Genomic DNA, 25,052 nt, shown 5'->3' on the forward strand with positions numbered 1-25,052 from the left:
CAGGCAAAGTGCTGTGTATTTTTGAGGATAGAATGATGACTAAAATTTGACCTCTGCCATTAGTGTTTCATTTGTTTACAGGGCAAACAAACACATAGATGCATATTATTGTGTAGACTGTGAGAAATTGTAAATGGGTTTAAAACCTTAGGCAAAGGAAATAGGAAGAAGTTGATTACATGAGTATATGAAATAAGAATAGCTATCATTTCCTAAGGCCAGGGAAGCTGCTAGGTTCTTTGTCACACTAGTTCATTTATTCCTCATGGTTTGGGAACTGAGATGAGAGGCCAAGTAATTGTCCTATTGTTAAAATGTCCATGATATTTATGATGAAATATTTATTATATGCCCAGCACTGTGGTAAATCCTTTATAAGTATTACCTCATTTCAGCCTTGCCACAAGTCTATGAGGTAAGTATCATCTCCCTTTTCAGCTAAGCAAACAAAGGCTCGCAGAGGTCAAGAGCTTGCAGACTTCGTAAATGGTGCTGTTGCAGTCTAGTCCCAGGGGTGTTAGACTCCAAAGCCCATTTCTTCTGGTTCTACAGCTTCCAAACAGTAGCTGAGCTGCGCGGCCCTGATGTGGCTGTGTGCACAGGGAAGGTCCTTTGAGTGGCCTTTTGTGAAATGCTAGGTTCCGTTCCCACTGGGGTTCTCTAAGTTTACCTGTGTCACAACTCTTCTTTCTGCTTCACAATATAAGCTCCTAAACTCCTCAATACAAAGTCCTGGGACCGTGGGAGTGGCTCCATGACACCATAAGGTGATGTTGGTGAAGACATTTCAAAAGTAGGCAAAAGAATTGGGTGATAAGGGAAGGTTTTTGTGGAGGCTAGAAGCTGTATTTCCTGTGGGAATTTACAGAATCAATTCTTGGTAGACACAAAGGGACCTTTGGAGGTATACTAATTCAATCTCATTTTAGAAAGAGGTGAGTTCAGGGGCCCAACATCCCACAGCAGGCAGAGGAATCGAGGGACCACCAGCTCCCATGTCTCAATGCTCATTTCACTAGAGCAGGGGTTTAAAAGTGTGGTCTCCAGATCAGCAGCCACAGCATTACCTGGAAACTTGTTAGAAATGTCCACCTTAGACCTACAGAATCGGAAACTCAGCAAGCGGGTGGCACTCACCAATCTGTTTTAACAAGCCCCTGGAGTGATTCTGTGGCAAGCTCAGGTTTGAGAACCAGCACAAAGTATCTGCTATATATTATAGGGCATATGGCAGGAAGAAGAGGGGAGATTACACTCCTCCCACCCCTTCTTTGTTCCCAGGTGAAGGGCTGAACAGTTTAACACCCCCCTGAGGTCTACAGAAACTCAGATATTTTAGAGAGGGAGATGAGCCTATGGAATTAATGCTGCCCTGGCATTGGTGACTTATGAGCGTGCCCAGGTAGCCAGACACTAGTTGCTGCCTGGCTGTCTGTGTGTGGAGGAAAAGGGCTGCCAGAGGTGGGGAAAGGATACTGTGCCAGGCCCTTCCCTCCCACCCCCAGCGTCCTAACATAGAGCAGCCAGGAATATAGAGGACGCTCTTCTGCACACTGTCCTTCCCTATCTGTAAGCTGTGGCTGGTGGCACTCAGAACCTGCAGCGGATTTCCCAAAGGCAGGAAGCCTGTGGAAGAAGTGCAGAGAAGGGGAGCTGGTGGAAAGCAAAGCTATATGGAAGGCATCTGTGTTCCTGTGCTGGATTTTTTTCTTGAACTGTATCCTGAAGGGACAATAATATCTGAAGTGAAATAACAGAAATTGATTTGGCAGTTTTAGCAGTATTTCTGGCAGCTGTGAGGATGGACTGACGGAAGCCAGAGACTAATGGGACAGCAGTTATCACAGTACTCCCAGTGGGAAATGGAGGCTGCATAGGGTTGGAACTGATTTAAAATCACAGGAATTTGGATATGTGGGGGAGGGGAGGGAGGCGATAGCACCCATGTGGACTTGATGAGTTGTAAGTGTAGTGTCAACAGCGGAGCCCTGACGTCCTGGCATCAGTTGGTTACACGATCCTGAGCGCAGGTGAGTGGTCATCCCTTCCTTTCTTTCGCCCCAAGGAGCCTGGGCTTTGGAGTCAGGCAGACGAGGGTTCAAGACGCCCGCTGGAATGTGGCTTCCACGAGGGCGGGATTCCGTCTGTGGTTCACAGCTGTATGCCAAGCGCCCGTGTCTGGCACACCTTAGGCGCTCAATAAACGTTGATTGAATGAATGAATCAATGAGTGAAATGAACGGCCATACTCCAGGTCTCCTTTCCTCACCTGTGAATGACCGCCCTACCAGGAATGGTCGTTGCCTAAGAAACTCACCTAGCCCACAACGTGCCATGCAACAGGCGCTCAATAAATTGTATTTTTCTTTTCCTCGAGCGGTTGATTGGGTCCCTAGGCGACCACAAAAACGGGTTTTCAGTCCCTTGAGTCTTCTCTACCTCCCTTCGCCCCCACAGCCTCTACTGGGTCTCGGGGAGCACGTGGGCTCGGGCTGGCGGAGCTGCGGGCAGGGGAGCGGCGCAGGCCGGCGTCTCGCGTGGAGCCGGTCTGCTCGGCTTACGTAAGGCGCGGGTCCCGCACTGCCGGCAGTGACCCGGAGCGGGGGCAGGCGGAGGCGGGCGGAGGCGGCGCCGCCCGCGGGATCCCGGCTGCAGGCCGGTCCCGGAGAGCGCGGCGTCCCGGCGAAGGTGTGTGTTTCTGTGACTGCTTTGGGGGGAGAGGCGCCGGCCTCCGGCTCCTCGCGGTGGGGAAGCGCGTTCGGAGACGGTCGCTGGGTCGTCTAGGCGGCGGCATCGCCGCGCCTTCGTGGGATGTGACAGCCGCCGCCGGGGAGGGGCGGAGGCGCGCACTAAACACAGCCCACGTGCGAGGGCCCCGCAGGGGGTCATCCCCGGCAGGGGGCCTGGGGCGGCAGGGGGCGGGCGCACGGTGTGGGGCGGGCGTCCGATGCCCGACCCCGTCCTCGCACGGACGTTGGGAACGAGATAGAGGGAGGGATCGAGGTGGGACCGAGGTGGGACTGGCCGGCCGACCTCTGAGCCCCGGAGGCCGACCCTGCCAGGGGCGGGGTCCTCGGACCTGTCCGAGCCCGCGGGCGTGGGCGCGCGGAGGGCGGGGAGGTGCAGCGTGGCTCCGCACTCCGCCTTCCAGCCGCCGGGCCTCCGGGCTGAGGGGAGGGGCTGTCTCAAAAGTCTCTCCTTCCCCTGCAGCGACAGCCAGCGAGTCCCGGAGCGAGCGGAGGCTGTCAGAGGCGGGGGCCGAAGAAACAAAGTTCCCGGGGCTTCTCCGAGGCCGCTGTCCGGGTTGCCCGTGTGGCCGCCCCACTCCTCGAGAAGGCAATGGCTTCCAAACTCCTGCGCGCGGTCATCCTCGGGCCGCCCGGCTCCGGCAAGGGCACCGTGTGCCAGAGGATCGCCCAGAACTTTGGCCTCCAGCATCTCTCCAGCGGCCACTTCTTGCGGGAGAACATCAAAGCCGACACGGGTGAGCAGGGTGCGCGGGCGAGGGCCGCTGTGAACCGAAGCGGGACCCTTCAGTTAGGCCGGGCAGACGAATGGGCTGAGAGGGGCCAGGTCTCCTCCGGCCGGGCGCTCTTCCCCCGCCCGCGCGTGGCCGTGCAGGCTGCTACGTGCCGGGGCGCATGCAGCCGGTGGGCCGCGGCCGTGCGGGGACAAGGCCGGGGCGCGCTGGGAGGAGGTGGGAGGTGCGCGCGGCTCCTCTCTCCGCCGGGCTCCTCCTGCCCTGGGGAGAAGCCTGTAACCGCCAGCGGAGGGAGCGAGGACCAGGTAGCTGGCGACTCCGAGCTCCCCTCTCGCCCTGCTTCCTGCAGGCACAGCCGCCCCCTCCGCTGCGCCTCAGGCCCATCCCGCGCCCCCCACCCATCCCCCCCCGTCTCGCCCAGGCCCCCCAGGCCGCCCACCTGTGGGAGTCCGCCCGGCTGCGCCCGCCGCGGGGAACCTGTGGCGCAGTGGTGATGGGAGCCGCGCAGTTCCAGCCCCTCCGTGTCCCCTCGGGCCTCCAGACTGCCCCGGGTGGCTCTGAAAAGCCTGTCTGTTCCCTGTCGGCTTCGGAGGTAAATTGTCACCACGAAGTCCCCTCCTCCCCAAGCCTGGGCCTGGCGGTCAGGAGACCCGAGCTGATAAATCACACATTGAATCAAGGTTCCACAGAACTGGCTTTTTAAGAATGCCCCCCCTCCCCCGGCTTGCATGATGAATGTGGGGATGTAGATGGCCTGATCTCTTGGGGTTTCAGAATGGCCCTGCGCTGTCCTCCGCCCCACGTTCACACCAGCTCATTAACTGGCACCGAAGGGAGAGAGGTGGCTGGTGCGCCGCTGTGAGGTGCCTAACCCTCGGGGGATGCCGATGCTCCTAACGAGCCACTCCTTTCTGGAAACTTGTTACTGCAACGGCGTATTTGACAGTCGCCGCTGTTCTCGTTGTCCAAGGTGGTCATTGCCCAGGGGTCTTCATCACAGAGGCGCACAGTAGTTTGCAGAGGTGGGTGGAGGACTGTGCTGGAAAGCAAGCTCAAAAATGGGAGTTAGGAGTCTCAAAGGCTGAGTTTTTTTTATCTCTTAAACAGGTTATAGAAGCAAGTTGGTTTTTTTAAAAAAGATTTTTATTTATTTGTTTTTAGAGAGAGGGGAAGGGAGGGACAGAGCGAGGGAGAGAAGCATTGACGCTCGCCTCTGGTAAGCGCCTGGGTGGGGGACCTAAACCGCAACCTACGTGTGCGCCGACAGGCAATCCACCCGCAACCCCGCGGCCCTCCGCGGTGTGCTGTGCGGGTGGACGCCCAGCCAGCTGGGCTACACCGGTCAGGGCCGAAAGCAGATTTTTACTTGGATTTTCAATAATTCTCCCCGGCCTCCCCCCGCCCCCCACGCCCATCTCTCAAACGGAACAGTTCTGTGTACCAGGTTACAGCTTGAATTTTCTCGGGGGTGGGGGGAGGGTATTGTTACATCAATTATTAGGTCGATTTTAACATTAATACCACATTAAAATGCATTTTATTCTTTCCATGTTTGGGACAGTTCTTCTCAGTTTTCAGGGAGAGCAGTGTGAGGGGGGAGTCTGGTTCCCCACCGAAGGGTTTTGTGATAGGTGGGGCTTGCCCCTGGTGGGGAGAGGGAGGCAGAGTGAGGGGAGGAAATGATAGCTGGGATTGAGCCCATCTCCTAGCATTCTCTCTCCTTGACTTTGTGACTCGTTTCCGCTGGCATGAAGGGCTTCACACCGTCCATGCTGGGGCTGCATTAGTGGCCCTTTCCATTTTATGAGAATATGATCGGAAGTGGTGTATTTCTGCTGTTAGAGGTTTTGAAAATTTTCCACTTGCTCTTTTCCCTTATTCTCATTTCTTTTCATTTTAACTTTCCCTTCTTCTGAATTTTAATTTTCATTCTCTTTCAACTATCTTTAAACTCCCTCCCTCCACCCCCTTTACTCCTCAGTGTTTCTCCCTGGAGTAAGAAATGACTATAAAATGTTTAGATTACCATCCGCCCCCACCCCCCCACATTGGGAATCAAGTAGTTTTTGCATGAACCCATTTAGAGAAGCAGAAAAATAAAGGATACAAATTTGTTTTTAAAGTGGCTTGTTTCTAGTGGACTTGGAGGGTGTTCTCAGATTATTTTTTTCTCTCAGAAGGCCTAAGAGTTACAGGCTTACTGCCTAGTAAATAAAACATTCCACAGTATTTCTTTCTCTGTTACCTGCTGTTCGCTTTTAGCTAGCTTCCTGGGTAGAGAAGCACAACAACCCCTGTGTATGTACCCCCTTTATAGTGAAGGTTTGAAGGAGATGATGAAACACAACAAAACCCCAGGAAATAAAACCTCGGTAGGAATTTGAATTGGAAAGTAGCTCAGGCCATCTGTTCCAGCTTTGATTAGGGCACACTGTCGTCCACATGGCTTTCCCGCAGCCTCTGCCTGGTGAAAAGCTGCTCCTTCAGGGAAGGAGCTCATTGCTTCTGGGAAATCTTCCTCCCCTACCTGCCCTGGCAGAATTTGTCTCTTTCCTTTGCCCATAGCTTGTTGGTTCAGTTGCTTCTGTCACATACAGTTATAATGAAGTGCAGCAAATGTCTGTCAGATTCATCCAGGAGATATTTACGGAGTACCTGCTATGTGTCAGTCTCCTAGGTGCTGGGAACTGTAGCAAAATCTAAGATTATCTGGTGCCCCTTGTCCCTTCTGCTTTCCCCATGTTCCAGTTTCTACTGAGAGACACAGAGGAGAGGAATCTAGCAAAGTAACTGATGCATACGAGTTCGACAAAGTCTGTGTGGAAGGCGTGGGTCAGGAATTCTATCTATACCTTCCCCAGGAGGAGTCAAACAGCATCCAGTGATCAAATCCATTGTGATTAATTAGCTTGGCTTTATGGTAAAAGTTTGTACTTATGATTTTGAGGGGGTGGAAAAATTTTTCTCTATCCTTTGTTAAAAAATCAACTGAGTTAATTTGAACATCTGATTGGTTTTATTAAGTATTCATAAATGGGACAACATCCTATCTAGCACCTAGGGGGGCACTCAGGGGTTTACAAAATAGAAGATTTTTAAAGTAAGAAGGTTTGGGCAAAGAACCATTAATAAAAGAAAAAAGATTATTTTGGGGCCAGGACATCATCTTCTTTTTTTTTTGAAGGGGGTGGGGAGTGAGGAGAATGGGAAGGGTTTTTTTATCATGCACATTTTCCTTTTTAATTTTTATTCCTATATTGGTCTTTATTTAAAAGAGAATGATTTTTTAAAAGTTAACTTATTTTCCAATTACAGTTGACACATGATTTTACGTATTATTATATATTAGTTTCAGGTGTACAACATAGTGATTAGACATTTATATACCTTATGAACTGATCACCCTGATAAATCTCATACCCATGTAATGTAACACCTTACACAGTTATTACAATATCATTGAATGTATTGCCTATGCTGTACTTTACATCTCCGTGACTGTTTGTATAACCGAGATGCCTCTTCTTTCTCTGGGGTATATATAGGGCCCATGTGACAGATTACTTTATTGGTGTTGACCAGAAAAGTCCAGACTGGTTGATTCTGTTTACGGAGAGGATGAAAATGTACTTAGACCCAGTATTGAGTCTACATTTGGTATCAGAGGCTTTTAGCGCCAGTGATGCTATTTTGGGCCTGTGGTTTCCTCTATAACACCTTCAAGGTACTTTTGGCTGGTCTAATAATCAAATTGACACGAGGTAGATTAGCTGGAAAGAAATAAAAGTTTAATAGTATGTATGCTTACCTTCTGCATACATGGGGAAGACCTAGGAAAACTGAGCACTTTGTCAAAATGGCAGAAGTCATCACCTTAAATACCACCTCAGTTAAAGACAAAAGATGTTGGAAATGGAGAGTCAGTTTATAGGAGGTTACCTGGAAAAGCACAATAAATAGGATAAAATTGTTATGTAGATTTACAACCCTTCTCCATTGGCAATGAAGGCAGGCCTGGTACGGTGAAGGAAACACCTTCACAAATACAGATTTCCCTTATAAATGCAATTAGTTTTTACAAGGGGTAACTTCTACTTGGTTTTCAGAGTTTCTCCACTGTCTGCTGTTTCTTAAAATTAACCAGTCTAAAACAGTCACTACCCCAAAGAGGCATATTTTGAGGTGGCAATTTCTGCTCCCCTTCAATCCCATCTTTGAAACCTCAAGTAAGAAGTTTCACATTCCAGAAGCACTGTTGATAGATTGTTCTAGATTTTATTAAACTAGCCTTAGTCTTGAGAATGGGTCAGATCACTTAAGCAGTTGTGTCTCATTTCAGGATGTGGTCTTGCAGGTGAGCTCCAAACATTGGGCTTATATTGAGCAAGCAATCAGGTAATTAATAAGAGGCATATCTGTGGAGACCAAAAAGAAAAAAAGGTTAATGATTGGAGCAAATTATAAATCTGTTTCTGAGCCCACTGAAGATTTCTAGATGTCAGGCTCAGTGCTGCTTTTGCAGGTTGAAATGTCTCTGATGTCATCAGTGCTAAGGGGATCCCATGACCAATTCACAAAGAGAAGGAAGTGTAAAGAATAAAGTTTTTATTCACTCTCTGAGGAAGGAGAGGGGCAAGGTGTAGAGAGATACTCCAGCACTGAGGGGTGGAGGAGATTTGAGCTTTTATTGGATTGTAATTGGATTAAAAAAGGGTGGGGGTTGCTCTGGGCTGTGGGCCCCTGGGCTGTTGGGTGTTGTAACTTGAGGCTACAGTTTGTTCCAATGTTATCTCCTGCCTGTGGCTGTAGGGAGTGTTAGTTCTCTTTTAGCTTCCAGTGATTTCCAGTCCTGGGGACAAGCTCAGAAGAGTTGAAATGGAAGTCATGTTAGCAAGGTCATAGGCCTGCTAGGCAAACGGTGCCACAATAGCAAAGGGGGCTGACTTTGTCCTTTCAATTAGGTGTTCAGACAAATGTTTTTAGTGGTTTATGCCAGGTCTGGAGATGGACTAAACTTGAGCTATTGTGGCAATTTTGGTTATTTTTTAAAGTTTGTATCAAATAGTCTAGTTGCAGTTTGCAGGACTTCTGGAAAAAGGACAGTTATAGTTCTCAGTGGTTCCAAGTCAAGGATGAGAGAAAATTTTGAAACACTAGTTTGTAGAGTTCAGCCAAATATTTGAGGAAATTAGAGTAATTTGGGATCCTGTCCAGTTTACAGATAGAAACAAAATCTCAAAAGACAATGAATGGTGCTAGAGTCTTAGATCCATAAAGGTGTATTACTGAAATAAACATTTCCCTCTAAAATCATCCTCAATTTTACCAAAGATGGCCAAATTAAGACTAATTTAATTGCAAGATAAGTCTAATTTCAGTAAATTTGGCCTAATTATTTGTGCAAGTTCAACAAGAATAATAATTAACTATATAGGTTCTTTTAGATCTGCTTTGCTGGACTTTCTCATAAGGAATCTCTAGATTGAACTTTTAATAGCCTCTCGAGGCCAGAAAAGCCAAGCAAAGGGCTTGATTAGACTTCACCTACAGTATCTATAGATTTGGGCATAGTCCTCCGTTTTTGAGGTCCCCAAAATATCCTGAGGATCCTGTACCTGCCAGGAAGTGACCTTTACTCACTAGGTAGGCTGTTGGAACTCTAAGCAAGGTATCAGGCTGGTATTTTTCAGAGGCCTTTTATTGGCTCCCAAAGGCGATCTTAGTTCCATAAAGCTATCTGGTCATATTTGAGTCTATGCATATCTCTCTCAAAATGACATTCTAGTCAAAGCCCTGGTAATAAAACCAGTGTTTCGAATTGAGTCCTGTTACAAGGAAAATAGATTCTTTCTGAACTTATGCACACAACTATATTGCCCTGAAAATAAGGCTATTCGCTAAGAGGTCCCAAATTCTGGAGGGATCAGGTAGGGAGGAAGAGATAAATGTTTTTATTCTGTTCATAAAGGTATAATTTACCAAGTCGATCTATCATAGGTAGTTGAAGAGAAACAGCTTTCTTTATCCCTGGAAAACAAAAGATGTAAAAGATCAATATTTCAAACAAAAAGTCATAAACAGTATAATCATCCTTGTCAGTTCATTCATTTCCATGTAAATAAGACTTGTTCTCCTTGAATCCAGTTTTTCCATTAGTCCTCTCAACCTTGACTGATGATTGAGGGTGATAATGATAATTCTAAGAAGTTTGCAAGTCCTTCATCAAGGCTCCAATGGTTTACCCAGTGCAGTGGGTGCCTCAAACACTAGAAACTGTGGAAGGTATATCCAGGTGGGAAACACTTTTTCTGACAGTTTCTTTGTCACTGTGAGTGTATCAGCCTTGTAGGGGGGGGAAGGCTTCAACCCATCTGGAAACATAAATACGACAAGAACATATTGATAATCCATACTAAGTGGCAGTGGAATGAAGTCCAACTGAATTGCCCTATGGTGGATGAAGGAATGCAAAATACTGAAAAATGGAGTGTGCCCGAGAGCCTAGAAGAACCAAGAGGCTGTCTTGGGTTTCCCACAGTCCCAACTATTGATTTAATTTACAACCATTTTTTACCCATACAATATACCCTAGAAGTTTATCTTCACTTATTTTGACCTTGGTTCCCATACAATTCAACATACCAAATAAGCCAGATTATTTTACTGTTCCCCTCTTACAAGGAGAGAGATATCCTTTGAAATGACTCAAGGGCCCTTTAGGAAAATCTCAAAGTTATTGTTAGTTTAGGAAAAAGACTCTTTAAAAATTGGAATTTTGGGAAGTTGTCAGAAACTATCAAAAGGTTTTAAAACACTTGACTAAATAGGATCATAGGTCATAATGAAACAATACTTAACTAAGGCAACAAAAGATTTCAAAGACAAAGTTTACATAATTGTTAGCAAAATCTAGCTCTTACTGTTGAGAAGATTCATTTTTTTTTAAGTATTCAAGAATGTGTTTAAGACAACATGAAATGCAGAAAATTAGTTTGATAGAACATAGAATATTTGCTTTCTGGACAGATTACCTGAAAAGGAAAACCTTTATAATCTCTTAGAAGACTGACAGTCTAAGAAAGCTTTGTTCTTTTAGCAAATAAAAGAAAATTAAATTTTATCTTTATATAAGTATATCATTGATATTAAAGCTTAATTTTTAAAACCCTTATAACAACAATTCAACTGTGGTCAGTTTAATTACACAAGGTACAATTTTCTCTTCAACTTTTGTATATTAGTTTTGCCCTTTATAACCTCATTGTAGTTTAAACAAAGTTACTCTCATCTCCCTTACCAAAAGTGTATCTCCATATCTCACATGCCCCTGTCCTTCCCCTTTTTTTAATTGGAAACACACCCTACTTTCCTTCATGTAAAGATTTCTCCCTTATTCCTACTAGTTTCAATTACATATATAGGGATTTTTAACCCTTAAAAACCTTGATTTCTAATGAAAACTAAGCAGTTAGCATTCTTTAGGTTGCCAAATTTATGAGTACATTTCATAACCTAGAAACATAAGCCCTTTTACTGGCAAGTGTACTTCATAATTTCAAGAAACATGCCCTTTTTAATATTACATTCTTTCAGTCTGACACAAGATATGTTTACTAGTAAACCAAATTTATCTTACTTTCTCTATAATAAGAGCCAAAGTAGATAAATATAGACTTATTTAACAATTAATATTTCAGTATTTCACCTTTTTTGGGAAATGAACTGCATACTTAGTAATTTTCATTATTTAATGCAGTTAGTAAAACTTGAATGTTTCAAGTTACCAAAATATTTGCGGAAGCTATTTAAAAACTATTTAAAACAAATATTGCTGAGAAGTTCACAAAACCTCTTTATTTCACCTGCATCTATTTATTTTACTTGTTCTCAATAATTATGTTTAGGTTATCCCCCAAAACTTTGTGAAATGTGACACCAAGTCAGCTATCATTCTAAATTGTTATTTTTGCTGACAAGTTTATAAGCCTACGTAGAATAAAAGTATTATATTTTATACTAACTTTCCATCTGTTATTTTTTTTTTTAAATCCTTACTTGAGGATGTTTGTTGATTTAGAGAGAGAGACAGACAGACAGACAGACATCAATCGCTTGCCTCCCATATCCTATTCGCGTTGACTGGGGATCAAACCTGCAACCTTCTGGCGTTTGGCCTGACACTCCAAAACAACTGAGCCCTGGCTGGGGCTCTACACCTGTTTTAATTAAACCAATAAACAACTTTTAATTTTGAACATTTTCCCCAAATTACATAAACCTGAAAGAAAATCATTTAAGTTAATTTCCTTATTTCTGACAATTTCAGAATGCCCGAATTTTTTTAAAATGATGAGAAAGTTTATTTAGAAAATTACAGAGGTAGTAAAAGTGAGCCAGCTGGCTCAGGAAACAAGTTACAGAGACAGAAAAGAGGCCCTTGGAGATTGAGAGAGAAAGGCAAAGGTAATGGGCCCAGGGGAAGAAGAGGAGGAAGGGAAAAGGGCAGGCAAGCTCCTGAGAGGGAGAGAATGCTTTTTGTCAACGTAAGAACATTCAAACCTGTAGAGAATTTTTGTGAGTTTATCTGAGCCAAACTGACAATTGCTGGCAAGCAAAATCTCAACAAGTTGAGAAAATACACCAGAAAAACAGCAGTTTTGCATCTTACTTTACATGTTATAATCAAAGAAGGCATAGGGGGGGTTACCTGAAATCCATTGGTGATAGATTGGGGAGGTGGGAGAAAGCAAAGTGGGGGTGGGACTGAGGAACCTCTGGGACTGGATAAAAGTAAAAAGACAGACACTTCTTTTACATAGGTGGGTGCAGGATAGTTAATAGCCAACAATAATAACAATGAGGGGATTTATGGTCTCTGCTCTAGTGCCGCTGTTGTGCCCAGAGGGGTCGGGTGAAGGTGAAGTTACTTTGATGTTCCAAAGGTATGTTGTTGTAGATGCAAAAAGACAATAGTCAGCCCTGGCTGGTGTGGCTTGGTGGATTGAATGCCAGCCTCCTAACCAAAGAGTCTCCCAGTTAGGGCACAAGCCTGGGCTCTAGGCCAGGTCCCCAGTAGGGGGCGCCAGAAGCAACTCACAATGATGTTTCTCTCCCTCTCTCCCTCCCTTACCGTCTAAAATAAAATAAAATAAATAAGTAAATAAAAATTTAAAAAAAGAATAGGCTCAATTAAGATAAAAGATTGTCTTTTGTCAGGGAAGGTTGGAGCCTACGGCATGACTGGCCACCATGAACAGCTTTTAGTTGATGTTTAAATTTCAGACCACCCTTTGTGGTTATTTTAGGTCTCCAAGTTTGCAAGGCTGTCATGCAGGCCTCCCTTGAGCTTGTCAGACTTGGCATGTGGCCCCTTTTCTTCCACACCTAGAACACCCAATTCTTAATTTATAAGTGTTTGCTTGTTTTTAAGCCAGTTAAATAGAACTGTTTTAACAAAGTATCAGTACCACCTGGGTGTAGAAAACATCACACATCTACAACACACATATATCCAGCTACAGGAATTTACAAACTGATGCAAACAGACCTCCTGGTTTCCTTAAAAGAAGTGGAATCCAGTCGGGTGACCTTCCTCTCCCCCTTTTTTCCTTAGATAAGAATTACCTCTATTAAAATAAATAAGTAAAAAAAGTGTATGTAATAGTTGAGCATGCTTGCTAAACTTTGAAAAAATTTCTGGAAAAAAGAAAAGAATTACCTCTGTGAAATGTACATTTAGTAAAGATGGCCTAGATAAGAACTCCTGGAGAAGACCAGGTATTTACATCTCAAAGGCAAAGGGAAAGATACAAAGTTCCTCTTAAAAGGACTTTGGTTTCCTGAGGCCTATATTTACAAGCCTTTTGAGATGAATAGGTGAGGTTTGGTATAGGCTTTGATTTCTGGGCATGTAAAGACAAATTTGTAGAACAAGACAGCTGTTTTAAATTCCTCAAAGAACTGAGTTGCCACCTAAATGACACCATAGACTGATCCACTTATATACAGGGTCGCTAGAATGAGTGCTCAAATCAAGAAGCCTAGCCATTATATTTCTTTGTATTTGGTCTTTCCATAGGTGGCTACAAAAGAACTGTTGATAATGAGAGCTCTCTAAAAATTTTCCAAATTAAAATTTTTTCCAATTCAAAGAATCCATCATCTGGCCTTTGGTAGTAGAATCTAGTAATCTCAATAGCAACTCAAACTAATAAGCTTTTTATGGTTTAACCAAGGAAGCATGAGGCCCCCACAAAAGAGAGCAAAGGATAACCAAGATGCAAAAGTTCAGTCCCAGTGATGCAGACGGTCTGGAGGTCTGGGAATCTGGAGGTCTGTGACCCATTGTGGGTTCTTGGCTTCCCACAGGGAAGAATTCAAACGTGAGTGAAAGTTTGTTAGTGAAGCAGTAGGACAGGGAGAAGGGTACTCCACAGGCAGAGCAATCCCTCCCTAGTACTTACTTCTTTTATTGAGGCTTATATAATTGAAGGCCAGGAGAGGAATAGTCAGGAGTTTTCTGGGAAAGCGGTAGAGACTTCTGGAAAGAGCCCCATCTGCCATCTTGTGTCCTTATATGGGTTTTCTGTTTCTGATCACAGTGCCCATGGTGGTGTGGGATGTGTGAAGTTAGTTGCCATGTTGGATGAAGCTGGTGTTCTGCCTAGTCTAAGCCATAAATCTATTGGGTATTGGTCTTCCTATCTCTTTGATAGTCTCTGCAGCCCTTATTGGTTACATACTTTACATCACCAGAGTTAGAACCAGCTATTGCAAAATATAGGGAACCATGTGTTTCTCTGCTGCCCCCCTTTTTGAACAGAGTAGGGTAACTTCATTTTTTAAAAAATTCTCTATCTTTAGATCCACAGCCTACTCCACTTCCCACCAGATGAATGTATATCCTCTGGCCATCAGCAAACCAGAACCATGAGGGGCCCTGTTTTTACCATCTCTGGGAAGGGCAGGATCAACCGAAAATAAGAACATTCAAACCAAGTCTTTACCAGAGTCACTGTTGCCCCAGAAACTAGTTTCATCAATATTTTCTCCTGCCAGGCTAAAATTAGCTCACCAAGTCTAACTTCCACCGAGCTTGGAAGATAGAGTTCAGGGAGGCTGGCAGGGTAAGAATGCTTACCTCCTAACTGGCTCCCCACCTTTCGGAGAGGCAAATTTTTCCTCTATCCTTTCAAGTTCTTGTGGTTGGTCTAACAATCAAATTGACATAAGGAAGATTAGCAAGAGAAAAAGAAATAAAAATTTAATAACATGTACCTCCTGCATACATGGGGGAGACCCAAGAAAAGTGAGTGGGCAAAATGGTAGAAGCCCTCACCTCAAATACCTTAAGCTAAAGACAAAAAAAAAAAAAATGATGTTCTGGGTAGAGAGTCACTTATCAGGAAAAGCACAGTAGACAGGGTAAGATTCAGATTTAAATCCAAGCCTTTTCCATTAATAGTGAAGGCAAGCCTGGTACAGTGAGGGAAACACCCTGACAAATGGAGATTTCCCTTACAACTCTAACTATTATAAAGGGTAACTTATACTTGTTTTTCAGAGCTTCTCCCATGTCTGCTGTTTCTCAAAATGAACCAGCCTAAAATAATATCCCAAACAGGCATATTTTGGGGTGGCAACCTCAGATTACTAGAGATCTGAGATTAGTCTCATGCTAGCCGTGGCACATTGGCTCTGCCTAGGCTGCCTGAAGCAATGCAGGCTGAGGCTTATCAAATACCGTATTTGAAGACTCTCCCCCAAATTTTTGGCTCACAGTTTCTTTAGCTTAATGCATGAGTATATAGAAGGGAGAGTTATCTGAGATTGACAGGAGCTGGGTCCTACACTCTGTCATAAGGAACATCAGCTTGTGTGTGTGTATGAGTGCACACACCTACGTGGACTCACTCAAGGATATATTTTTTATTGATTTTTAGAGAGAGGGAGGGAGGAAGGGGGAGAGAGAGGAAGATCCATGGGAGAGAGGAACATTGATTGGTTGTCTCCCATATGTTACAAGGATCAAACCTGCAACCTTTTGAGGTATGGGCTAATGCTGCAACCAACTGAGCCACGTGGCTAGGGCCCATTAAAACTTTTTATATGTAGTGATAGCTTCCTTTGTTGAGTGATGTGTGACCGAAACCGTCCTCTGAAGAATCTGAGAATCTCTGTTATGGGTTGGAAAAATAGCGGTACTTTTAAAAATCACATTCTTCTGTACTTGATCTGTCTCAAGTGCAGGAAAGTTAACAGATTTTCATTGGAAGTATCCTGGACTTGACTGAGAGAGAAGATGTTCAAGGATAAACCTATTTGTGTTCTTAATTAATATTAACTGCAGCTCTTGCTGGGTTTGCAGATGGGACTAGCATTTCAAATTAGACTATGGTCTGTGTCTCTCTTTTCTGAAAAGATGACCTAGTTTGGAGGGCTCAGGATTTTGGGGATTTTTTCCAGTACTTATTAAGTATAAATATCTGTCTTTTTTTACTTAAGTGAAAACTTCTGAGAATTGGAGGATAAAGGATAAAGGAGCTCTATTAAAGAGACTTGAGAGACAGAGTTCAGCAATGTATCTAACACAGCTTTATATTAACCTTTGTGTAGATCCTACAGGGTCTTGGCTTATTATAGGATTTCTAGAATATGCTATATTACTTTTTTTTTTCAAGCTTGGTGAGACTAGGGATACAGCCCAGATCAAGGAATCTGTCAAATTTTGAGGCATCTTTTCAGTCTGCAGGTGCATTGCGCATCCCCTTATCTTTTTTCTGGTTTCTTTGAGGGTTTTCACACATATTTGTAGAAAGCTATCTGTGACTTGAATAACGCGCTCTGTAGGTCTGCCATAGCCACAGGAGCTGCGGAATCTGAGCATTCTTTCAGGGTGATCATTTTTGAAAAGTAACTTTATGTGATCAAAGTCATACCTTTTAGAAAATTTGGAAAATGTGAAATTGTGGGAGAAATTGAAGAGGCAATAAAAACTACCTGTAATACCACCCTGACTCTTGAAAATTCTAATATGTTATTTTGTTTTTTTCTTTCCTGTGTCTTTGCCCTGCTACCCCTAATGAACTAACTTGGGGTTATATTAATTGATAACTTTTCCCCTTCCACTTATATATGTATTATGATAATTTTTTCTTTGTTTTTAAAGCTTCTTCAAAAGCATTTTAAATTTCTATATAATATCCCATTCAATAAACAGATGTTTTTTGACTACCTACTCAAATATTCCTTTGTTCTTAGAAGTGCAGGTCCATGGGGAGTTGAGGGGACAAAGAAGTTGAGAAGACAGATGAGACCATATGGAATAAATAGGATGGTATTCAATAGATATATGTCGTGAAGGAAGTAAAGTGGTGATGAATTAGTAGTGAGGGCTAAGGTAGCTGTTCTAGGTCATGTGATTAGGAAAGACTTCTCTGGGAGATAAATAGCCAGAGGAATGAACATGTAATGATCTAGGATCAGAGTGTTCTAGGGAGAAGCAAGCACCAAGGTCCTAAGGTGAAAACAAGCACAGCTTGTTTGAGGAACAGAAAGAAAACCAGTGATCCTAGTGGGCAAGGGAAATGTGGAAGGGAGTGAGGTGAGAGAGAAGAACACATAGAGCCTTACGGGTCCTGGAATGGATTGGATATTATTTAGTGGCTTTGGAAAGCTGTCGAAGGGTTTTAAATAGGACAGTGATGTTTGGATTTGCCTATTAAAAATTACCTTTGGGATGCTGTGTGAAGTGACTCCAGGTGAGCTAAAGTGGTATCAAAGGAAAGGATTATAGTATCTGCTCCCTATCATCTTTTCCAGCTTCCAGTACTTGTGCTTATTAAGGTACACACAAATACTGTGCCATAGTTTATGAAACTTTTAAACTTCTGTTTCCAATTTCCTGGAACTCAAGTGATGGCAACTAATCATGAAACTAGTAAACTGGGAACCAGGCTTTTAGCTATATATAAATATACCCATTATAAAGGGCATATTGAATTGCCTGTTTCCTTTAAAATCCGCCAAGTAAATTGTTAAAGGATATTATATAATGCTGGTCTGTTTTCTAGCACTGTGAGAAGATTTAAAGACTTGGAAATTATATTTTTCTTGTAAAACTTTAGACAGTATGCTTTCACAATGGGTCAGATATATCAACTGTGTATTGGTTTTCAGCAAACCAGTTTTTTTTTCTTTTTTTCTTTTTAAAGTGTGGGCAGGTAGTAGAGGCTTTGGATTACTCTGTGCCTCCCCACCCCCAACCACTTGAAGTTTAGTTCTCAGATTGACCTTTGAGACATGGTACAGAAGGTCTCATTTGTGTAGCTTCACCAAGTCCAAGTAGATGGCTGGTGTTACATTTTAACATTTGACTTCTAAATTCCAAGAATTCTTATATTAATTAAATGACAGGTCAAGCATCCCTTATTTAACCAGTGAGAATGATAGTATTGAAATAATGCAGAGTCACCCCTACTCATCAAATTGCCAAGAATCTAGAAATTAACTATTTTCTGTTCTTCAGCAGTTTTCTTGACCAGCAACCTGTGATGCTGGCACTTTTTGTAATTCTGGAGGCCTGGTCATCGTAACTAACATTCTCAGCGGGCCAAGCAGTGCTAGGCCTGGCACAAAGGAAACCTTGTGTTCCTTACATTTCATACCTTCTATCTTGTGCAAGTACCACAAAATAAATACGGCAATGCAATAATGGACAGTGACCAGGAAGACTGCTTTCGATCGCGAAGTTGAAGAACGTCTCTGTGAGGGGCTGTTTAAGCTGAACTCTGAATGAGGGCAGGAGCCAGATGTGTAGAGATTTGGGGACAGAGGGAACAAATGTGGAAAGACCTTGATGTAGGAGTGAGCTTTCTGTAGTGAAGCGGAGAGGAAGGCGGTGTCTCAGGAGCACTGTGAGTGAGGAGGAGGTGGTATAGAAGGGGAGGCTGGAAAGGGAGGCAAAGGACCTTGAGGCAGGACCACGAGTTTGAGCTTCAGTATAACTGGTGGAAAGCAATTGGGGTTTTTTGTCTTATTGTCTTTGTTTTTTTATGTATAACATCTTTACTGAGACAAACTTGCATACAATAAAATTTATTCTTTTAAAGTCTATAAATCAGTAGTTTTTAGTACATTTTATAGAGTTGTACAGCCATCATCAGTGTCTGATTTTAGAACATTTTTATTATCGCAGAAAGAAACCCTGTAACCCATTAGCCATCGTTCCCCATTCCCCCCTCCTTCCAGCTCCTGGCAATCACCAATCTACTGACTATTGATTTGCTTATTCTGGGTATTAAATATAAATAGATTTATATAATATGTGATTTTTTTGTATCTGGCTTCTTTCACTCAGCATATTTTCACAGTTCAACTGTGCTGTGTATCACTACTTAATTCCTTTTTGTTACTGGGTAGTATTTGATGGTATGGATATGTCACATTTTGTTTATTCATTAATTAGTTGTGGACTCCTGGGTTGTTTCCTGCTATGAACATACAAGTTTTTGTGTGGGTACATGTTTTCATTTCTCTTGGGTACATACCTGTGAGTGGAATTGCTGAGTCATATGGTGATACTATGTTTAACAATTTGAGGAACTGCTGTTTTCCAAAGCAGTTGCACCATTTTGCATTCCCCCCAGCAATGAATGAGGTTTTAATTCTCCTTACATTCACTTACTGTCTTGTCTTTTTAATTTTAGCTACCTAGTAGTTGTGAAGTGGTATCTTATTGTGATTTTGATTGGCATTTCTCCAAGGACTAATGATGTCTTTTCATGTGTTACTGACCATTTGTGTATCTTTGGAGAAATGTCTGTTCAAAACCTTTGCCCATGTTTAAATGGGCTCCTTTGTCCTTTTATTGTTGAATTCTTTATATATTCTGGATATAAGTCTTTTTATTATAATATGATTGGTATATATTTTCTCTCATTCTGTGAATTGTCTTTTTTCTTTTTGTGATTAAATCTGTGGAAGCACAAACATTTTTAATATTGATGAAGTGCAGTTTATCTTTTTCTTTTATTGTGCTTGTGATGTCACAGATAATAAATCATTGCATCCTGTTAATGGGAATAAAAAAATGGTCTCCACCTTTAAGGAATTGACAAAGCAATAAAGCATATGCCCAATTAATTGTTTTATAAGTCAGAATATACTGAGGGCTACTAAAAATGAATATAAAAAAGTTTTAATAAGATCAGTGAAGAAGAGAGAAGTTACTTGTATAAACTTTTGAGTTCTTTTTTGTATCTCCAATGTCTAACCTACCATCAGGGATGAAGAGTTGTTTGTGCCCTGGCTGGTGTGACTCAGTGGATTACGCATGGACCTGTGGACCAAAAGGTCCCTGGTTCAAGTCCCAGTCAGAGCACATGCCTGGGTTGCAGGCCGTGTCCCCAGTTAGGGGCATGTGAGAGTCAACTAATCAATGTATCTCACACTCATTGATGTTTCTGTCCCTTCCTTCCCCTCTGTCTAAAAGTACATAAATAAAATATTTTAAAACATTAAAAAATGTTGTTTGTTACTCCTCTGCATGACATGGTAACTGAAAGCTGTAGGAGAGATGGTATTGAAATGGAGCCTTGAAGGACAGGTAAGATTCTGGCAGGTGGAAAAGCGGGAGCAGGAGGGGTCATACCATGGCTGAGAGTAGGTAATTAAAATTAGGGGTATTTTGATTGAAACCTAGAGTTGGAGGAATTATAGGCAGGAAATTAGAAATGTCCTTTGGGGCTTACATGTAATTCCGATTGAGTTTATAAATAGGAAGTCTGTGGGAGTCGGTGCCTTCCTAAAACTCCTTCAGTGGCATGATTGTTGTTCATCATAGCAAAGTATGGAGTGCGTTGTAGTGGAAAGAAAGTGGAGCACAGCTGCGGTTGTGTCACAGCGGTTTAGATCAGGCATAGGGTACGGGCAAGCAGGGGGTCTGGGGGGAGCTGAGGTAGTGACGGCAGTACTTAGTATGATTGTGTGTGGGAATGGTGGAAAGGCAGAGCCGACGGCAGCCCTTTGAAGGGTTGAACTTCAATGATTGGGGGGCAGAGTGTCCCCATTTCATAGAAAGGGCAGTCCAGAATTGGGGAGGATAAGGAGTTCAACATACCTGCGTATTTGTGGGAAGTTCCAGGTGGAAGAATCCAGTGGGTTTTGGCATAGCAAGTGGTAGGTGCAGGAGTTGGCTGTATGGCATAGAGAAAATGTAGCTAGGCTTTGGAGTCTAGGCTCAATGGGCTCTGTACATTTGGGGGGAAGTTAATTAACTTGGCTTCCTTTGTAAGAATTCTTACCTCGCAGGGGTACTGGGTGGGGGGCCAGATAGGGGAGGGGCGGGAGGTCATCTCTATAAAATGCTTGGCAAGTAGGAGGCTTCTCTGTGGTTTGTTCCCTTCTCTGTGGCATAATGCTTTGATTCCATTTAAAGTCCTCCCCAGTGAGTGTAGTGCATCAGTGGAATCGCTGGCATAATCCATCGGGGTTTAGGCAATGTACATGTGCACGGGTGTGCGTGTGTGTGTAGCAAAGGCCACAAGCACGCGCTCACTGTTTGTAAGCTCTTGATTACTTCTGTTGTTCTTCTATTGATCTTTCAATGTGTCTTGTTTCCATTTCTGTCCAAACAAAAATACCTACGTTAAAGTTATGTGTGTACCTCTTTTGAAAGACTCCCAGAATGCAAAACTGCTTTTTAAAAATTGTGTTCCTGGCCACATGGTTCAGTTGGTTGAAGCTTCATTTGGTGCATGAAAACATTGCCAGTTTGATTCCGTCAGGGCACATGCCTGGATGTCTGGGTTGTGGGTTCGATCCCTGGTTGGGGTGCATGGGGTGCGTGAGCCGTCGGTGTTTCTCTTTTTCTTTCTCTCTCCCCTCCCCTCTTCCTTCTTCTGTCTCTAAAAATCAATGGAAACATGTCCTTGGGTAAGGATTAAAAAAGATAAAAATTATTTAATCATTAAGATGGACTGTTTTTGAACATTACCTATTTGTCTGATTGGATAGATTTTTCCCAAGCTCTTTTAATTTACTGGGCTGCTGGTATATCTGATTCGATTTTTGCTTTGCTCTGTTTCCCTAAATTCTAACTCAGCTGCTTCTGTATTTTTTTCTTGTACATGATACCTATAGATCTTGGTGAGAATAGCCAGTGTAGTATGCAGGATAGCTATAAAATACTGACTTGCGTATATGAGTAGTGTCTTAATTTTCTTAAATTATAGCTATAAATACTGTCTCAGGACATAATTTAGTTCTTCCAAAAGGGACATTGATTTTTAACTTGCATTACTTCAGTGGCTTAGTAATTAAAAATATGAAGAATCTAGCTTGGAATAAAATGAAAGTGTAAGACCTCCTTTCCATTAAGCTCATGGTTTTGTTTTAGTTTTCTAAGGTTTTTAGGAACTAAACACTATGCATAGCAATCAATGTGTTAAGTTTCTATTTCTTAACGTCTTGGAATTGGAAGGGATTTTAAGTCTTCTGTCCAAGTGGCCACTCCGTGCTGGATCCTTTCTATAGCAGTGTCCCTCCTCTGGAGGCAGGCTTTTATTGCTGGACAGGTCTCATTGTGGGAGATTTCTTCCCTTACACTGAGATGAAAGCCAGCTCCTTGAAACTGTTACCCATAAGCTGTCATCCACTTATCCAACTTCAGTCTTTTGTGTCACATAAATTAAATCTACTAGTTCTTTAGATCATTGAAAATAGTTGCTAGGCACCACTTCCCCAACTTTTGAGTTGTCTTTTTTCCCCCCAAGAAAAATAGCCCTAGTTCCCACAACCATTCTTCCGTATCATTTCTAGGCTCTTTTTCAGCCTGTTTCATTATGACCCCTTTTAACCGCACTGTCCACCACCACTAGCTCCCATGGTGCTGAGACCATCGGAGCTAAGTGGATTTATTTCTGAATTCTACTCTCTTTGTAAATGAACACATTATTTGGGAGTATTTCTATACATTGTCCTGCAATGCACACTGTAGCTCAGCGAGCCTCATAAAACTGACAGTGTTTGAGAATATATACCAGGGTCATCTCAGAACCTAAGTACTGGCACTAGATACTTCAGGCTACTTGCATCTGTAGTCCTGTCCTTTTAAGTGAGGAGAGTGTTGGGGGGGGCGGTAAAGGGGGATACATGGGGATGGAAGGACTAGGGGTGCAGCAGACACACAATACAATACACAGAAGATATTATTATAGAATTGTACACCTGAAACCTATCATTTTATTAACCAGTGTCACCCCAATATCCAATTAAAATAAAAATAGAAAGATAAATTAAAATATAAAATAACAAAAGTAAATTGTTGGTGTTCTGCTCATTTTATTGCATTAAACTACTGCTTATCTTAATTATTTTCTTTTTGGTGCCCTCAAATTTTTCAAGCAGAGAGAGTGCCTCACTCCTCACACCCCAGCCTCGGCCCTGCCACCAGCCCTGGGAGGTGGCTCTACAGCTACTCTCATCTGTAAGTGCGTAAACAACAAAGACCAGCTACTTTGCCTAAAATTGTAGAGCGCGGGTGGCCAGGCCAGACTCCAAACCAGGTATAACCAGTTCCAAGGGTTAGGATGGCTAAAGAATTAGGGACAAATTAGAAAAATGACAGGAGTTCGGTGCAATTACCTCAACATTGCAGGACATTGATCAGCAACAAACAAGTCATGACTAAATGTGCTCAGATTATCATCAATTACAGTTAATTGGGATTGTTTTCCACATGTTATTTCTTAGTATTCAGGATTTCGTAGGTTTATGCTGAATGCCTTAGTGATGATGCGAAGCTCTGAGAGGTAGTAAGCTGTCTGTAGGACCATGGGCTCTGAGCCACATAGCTGGTTTGGAGTCTGGCCTGGCCACCCGCACTCTACAATTTTAGGCAAAGTAGCTAGTCTTTATTGTTTACGCACTTACAGATGAGAGTAGCTGTAGAGCCACCTCCCAGGGCTGGTGGCAGGGCCGAGGCTGGGGTGTGAGGAGTGAGGCACTCTCTCTGCATGAAAAATTTGAGGGCACCAAAAAGAAAATAATTAAGATAAGCAGTAGTTTAATGCGATAAAATGAGCAAAACACCAACAATTTACTTTTGTCATTTTATATTTTAATTTATCTTTCTATTTTTATTTTAATTGGATATTGGGGTGACACTGGTTAATAAAATTATAGGTTTCAGGTGTACAATTCTATAATAATATCATCTGTGTATTGTATTGTGTGTCTGCTGCACCCCTAGTGTCCTTCCATCCCCATGTATCCCCCCTTTACTCTCTTCTACCTCTTACTACCCCTCTTTCCTTCTAGTAATCACCATACTGTTGTCTATGAGTTTTTTGTTTTTTACTTAATCCCTTCACCTTTTTCATCTAGCCCCTGAACCCCCCTCCTCTGTGACAGCTGTCAGTCTGCTCTCTGTATTTATGAGTTTATTTCTATTTTGTTTGTTAGTTTATTTTGTTCATCAGATTCTACATATAAGTGAAATCATAAGTGAAATCAGTATTTGTCTTTCTCTGCCTGGCTTATTTCATTTAGGATGCTCTCCAGGTTCATCCATGCTGTTGCAAAAGATAGAATTTCCTTCTTTTTTATGGCCAAGTAGTATTCCAGTGTATAGATTTAGCCTGTACCACACATAGCGACATTTTGACTAAAGACCAGATCCAGTAGGATTGAGATTAGGGTGAAGTCAGTAAATTGTACAAGTGCAGGGTTGGATCCTGTCTTTATTTAAAATTTTCATAGCCTTTCATCATGGTTTTTTTGTACTAATTTTGACATTTTAAAATATTGCAACAAAATATTATTTGTCTTGATTACTAGAGGTGTTTTTTCCCCACCCTCTTCAGTTTTTTGTCCAAAGTGAGTGTCAAGTAGCAAGCCGGTGTGTTGGTGTTAGTTGTCGGGAGTTGATTTCCAGCGACCCTTCTGTGTTCCTCAAATTAACATGGGTCAGAGTGACAGGAGAAAGTGACCAAATTTATTACATATGTACTTATGGGGGTCCCCTAAGTTATGGGGCCCAAGGAAAGATGGGGCCGTTAAAAGGCTTATATGTCATCTTGAGCTAAGGAGGGAGTGGGAAGGGGTTGTGATTTGGGACTTCAAAGGGCCAGAAGTCAATTCACATAGAGACTGAAATGCGACTGTTTGGTAAATAAACACTCTTTGGGGGGGGCATCTTTCCAATGGGTAGGTTCTTTCCTGTCCATCACACTTTGTTCATAGTTATATCTATATGTAACTATATGTGTGTGTGTGTGTAACTGTAGTTATCTGTGATGATAGTTCCCTTCCTAAAGCAGGTCCTCTGTCTAAATTCCTTTTATATCTTGAAAATAACCAAGGTAAAATAATCAATACCCCAAAAGGCGTATTTTGGGGTGGCAGACTTTGTTCATTTCACTTCCAATGATCAATGATATTTTTTAGAGGAAATGAATTTTAAGAGCCTAGTAGAAGTATTTTATTTTTCCAGCACAGATATTTCTGTCATGCTGTCTCAGAGTGCCCGTCTAAATGTCATAATCAAGGTCAAGTTAGGTTCTGGATGTCA

The 25,052-nt window shown here is 42.7% G+C and overlaps 1 protein-coding gene across 4 annotated transcripts in view; it reads left to right on the forward strand.

The window, feature by feature from the left end:
* AK4 (adenylate kinase 4) overlaps window positions 1–25,052 on the forward strand; it is a 124,265-nt gene that overhangs the window by 57,660 nt on the left and 41,553 nt on the right. For 3 of the 4 annotated variants that reach the window (XM_071220934.1, XM_024565501.4, XM_045199467.3), the window contains exon 2: window positions 3,211–3,484. In XM_071220934.1, coding sequence (XP_071077035.1) covers window positions 3,340–3,484 — 145 coding nt within the window. In that variant the 5' untranslated portion in view covers window positions 3,211–3,339. Of the gene's footprint in view, window positions 1–2,615; window positions 2,689–3,210; window positions 3,485–25,052 lie in introns of those variants that run through there. The other variant, XM_071220935.1, reaches the window with a different exon arrangement.

The sequence above is a fragment of the Desmodus rotundus genome, chromosome 3, assembly GCF_022682495.2.
Source record: "Desmodus rotundus isolate HL8 chromosome 3, HLdesRot8A.1, whole genome shotgun sequence".
NCBI lineage: Eukaryota > Metazoa > Chordata > Mammalia > Chiroptera > Phyllostomidae > Desmodus > Desmodus rotundus.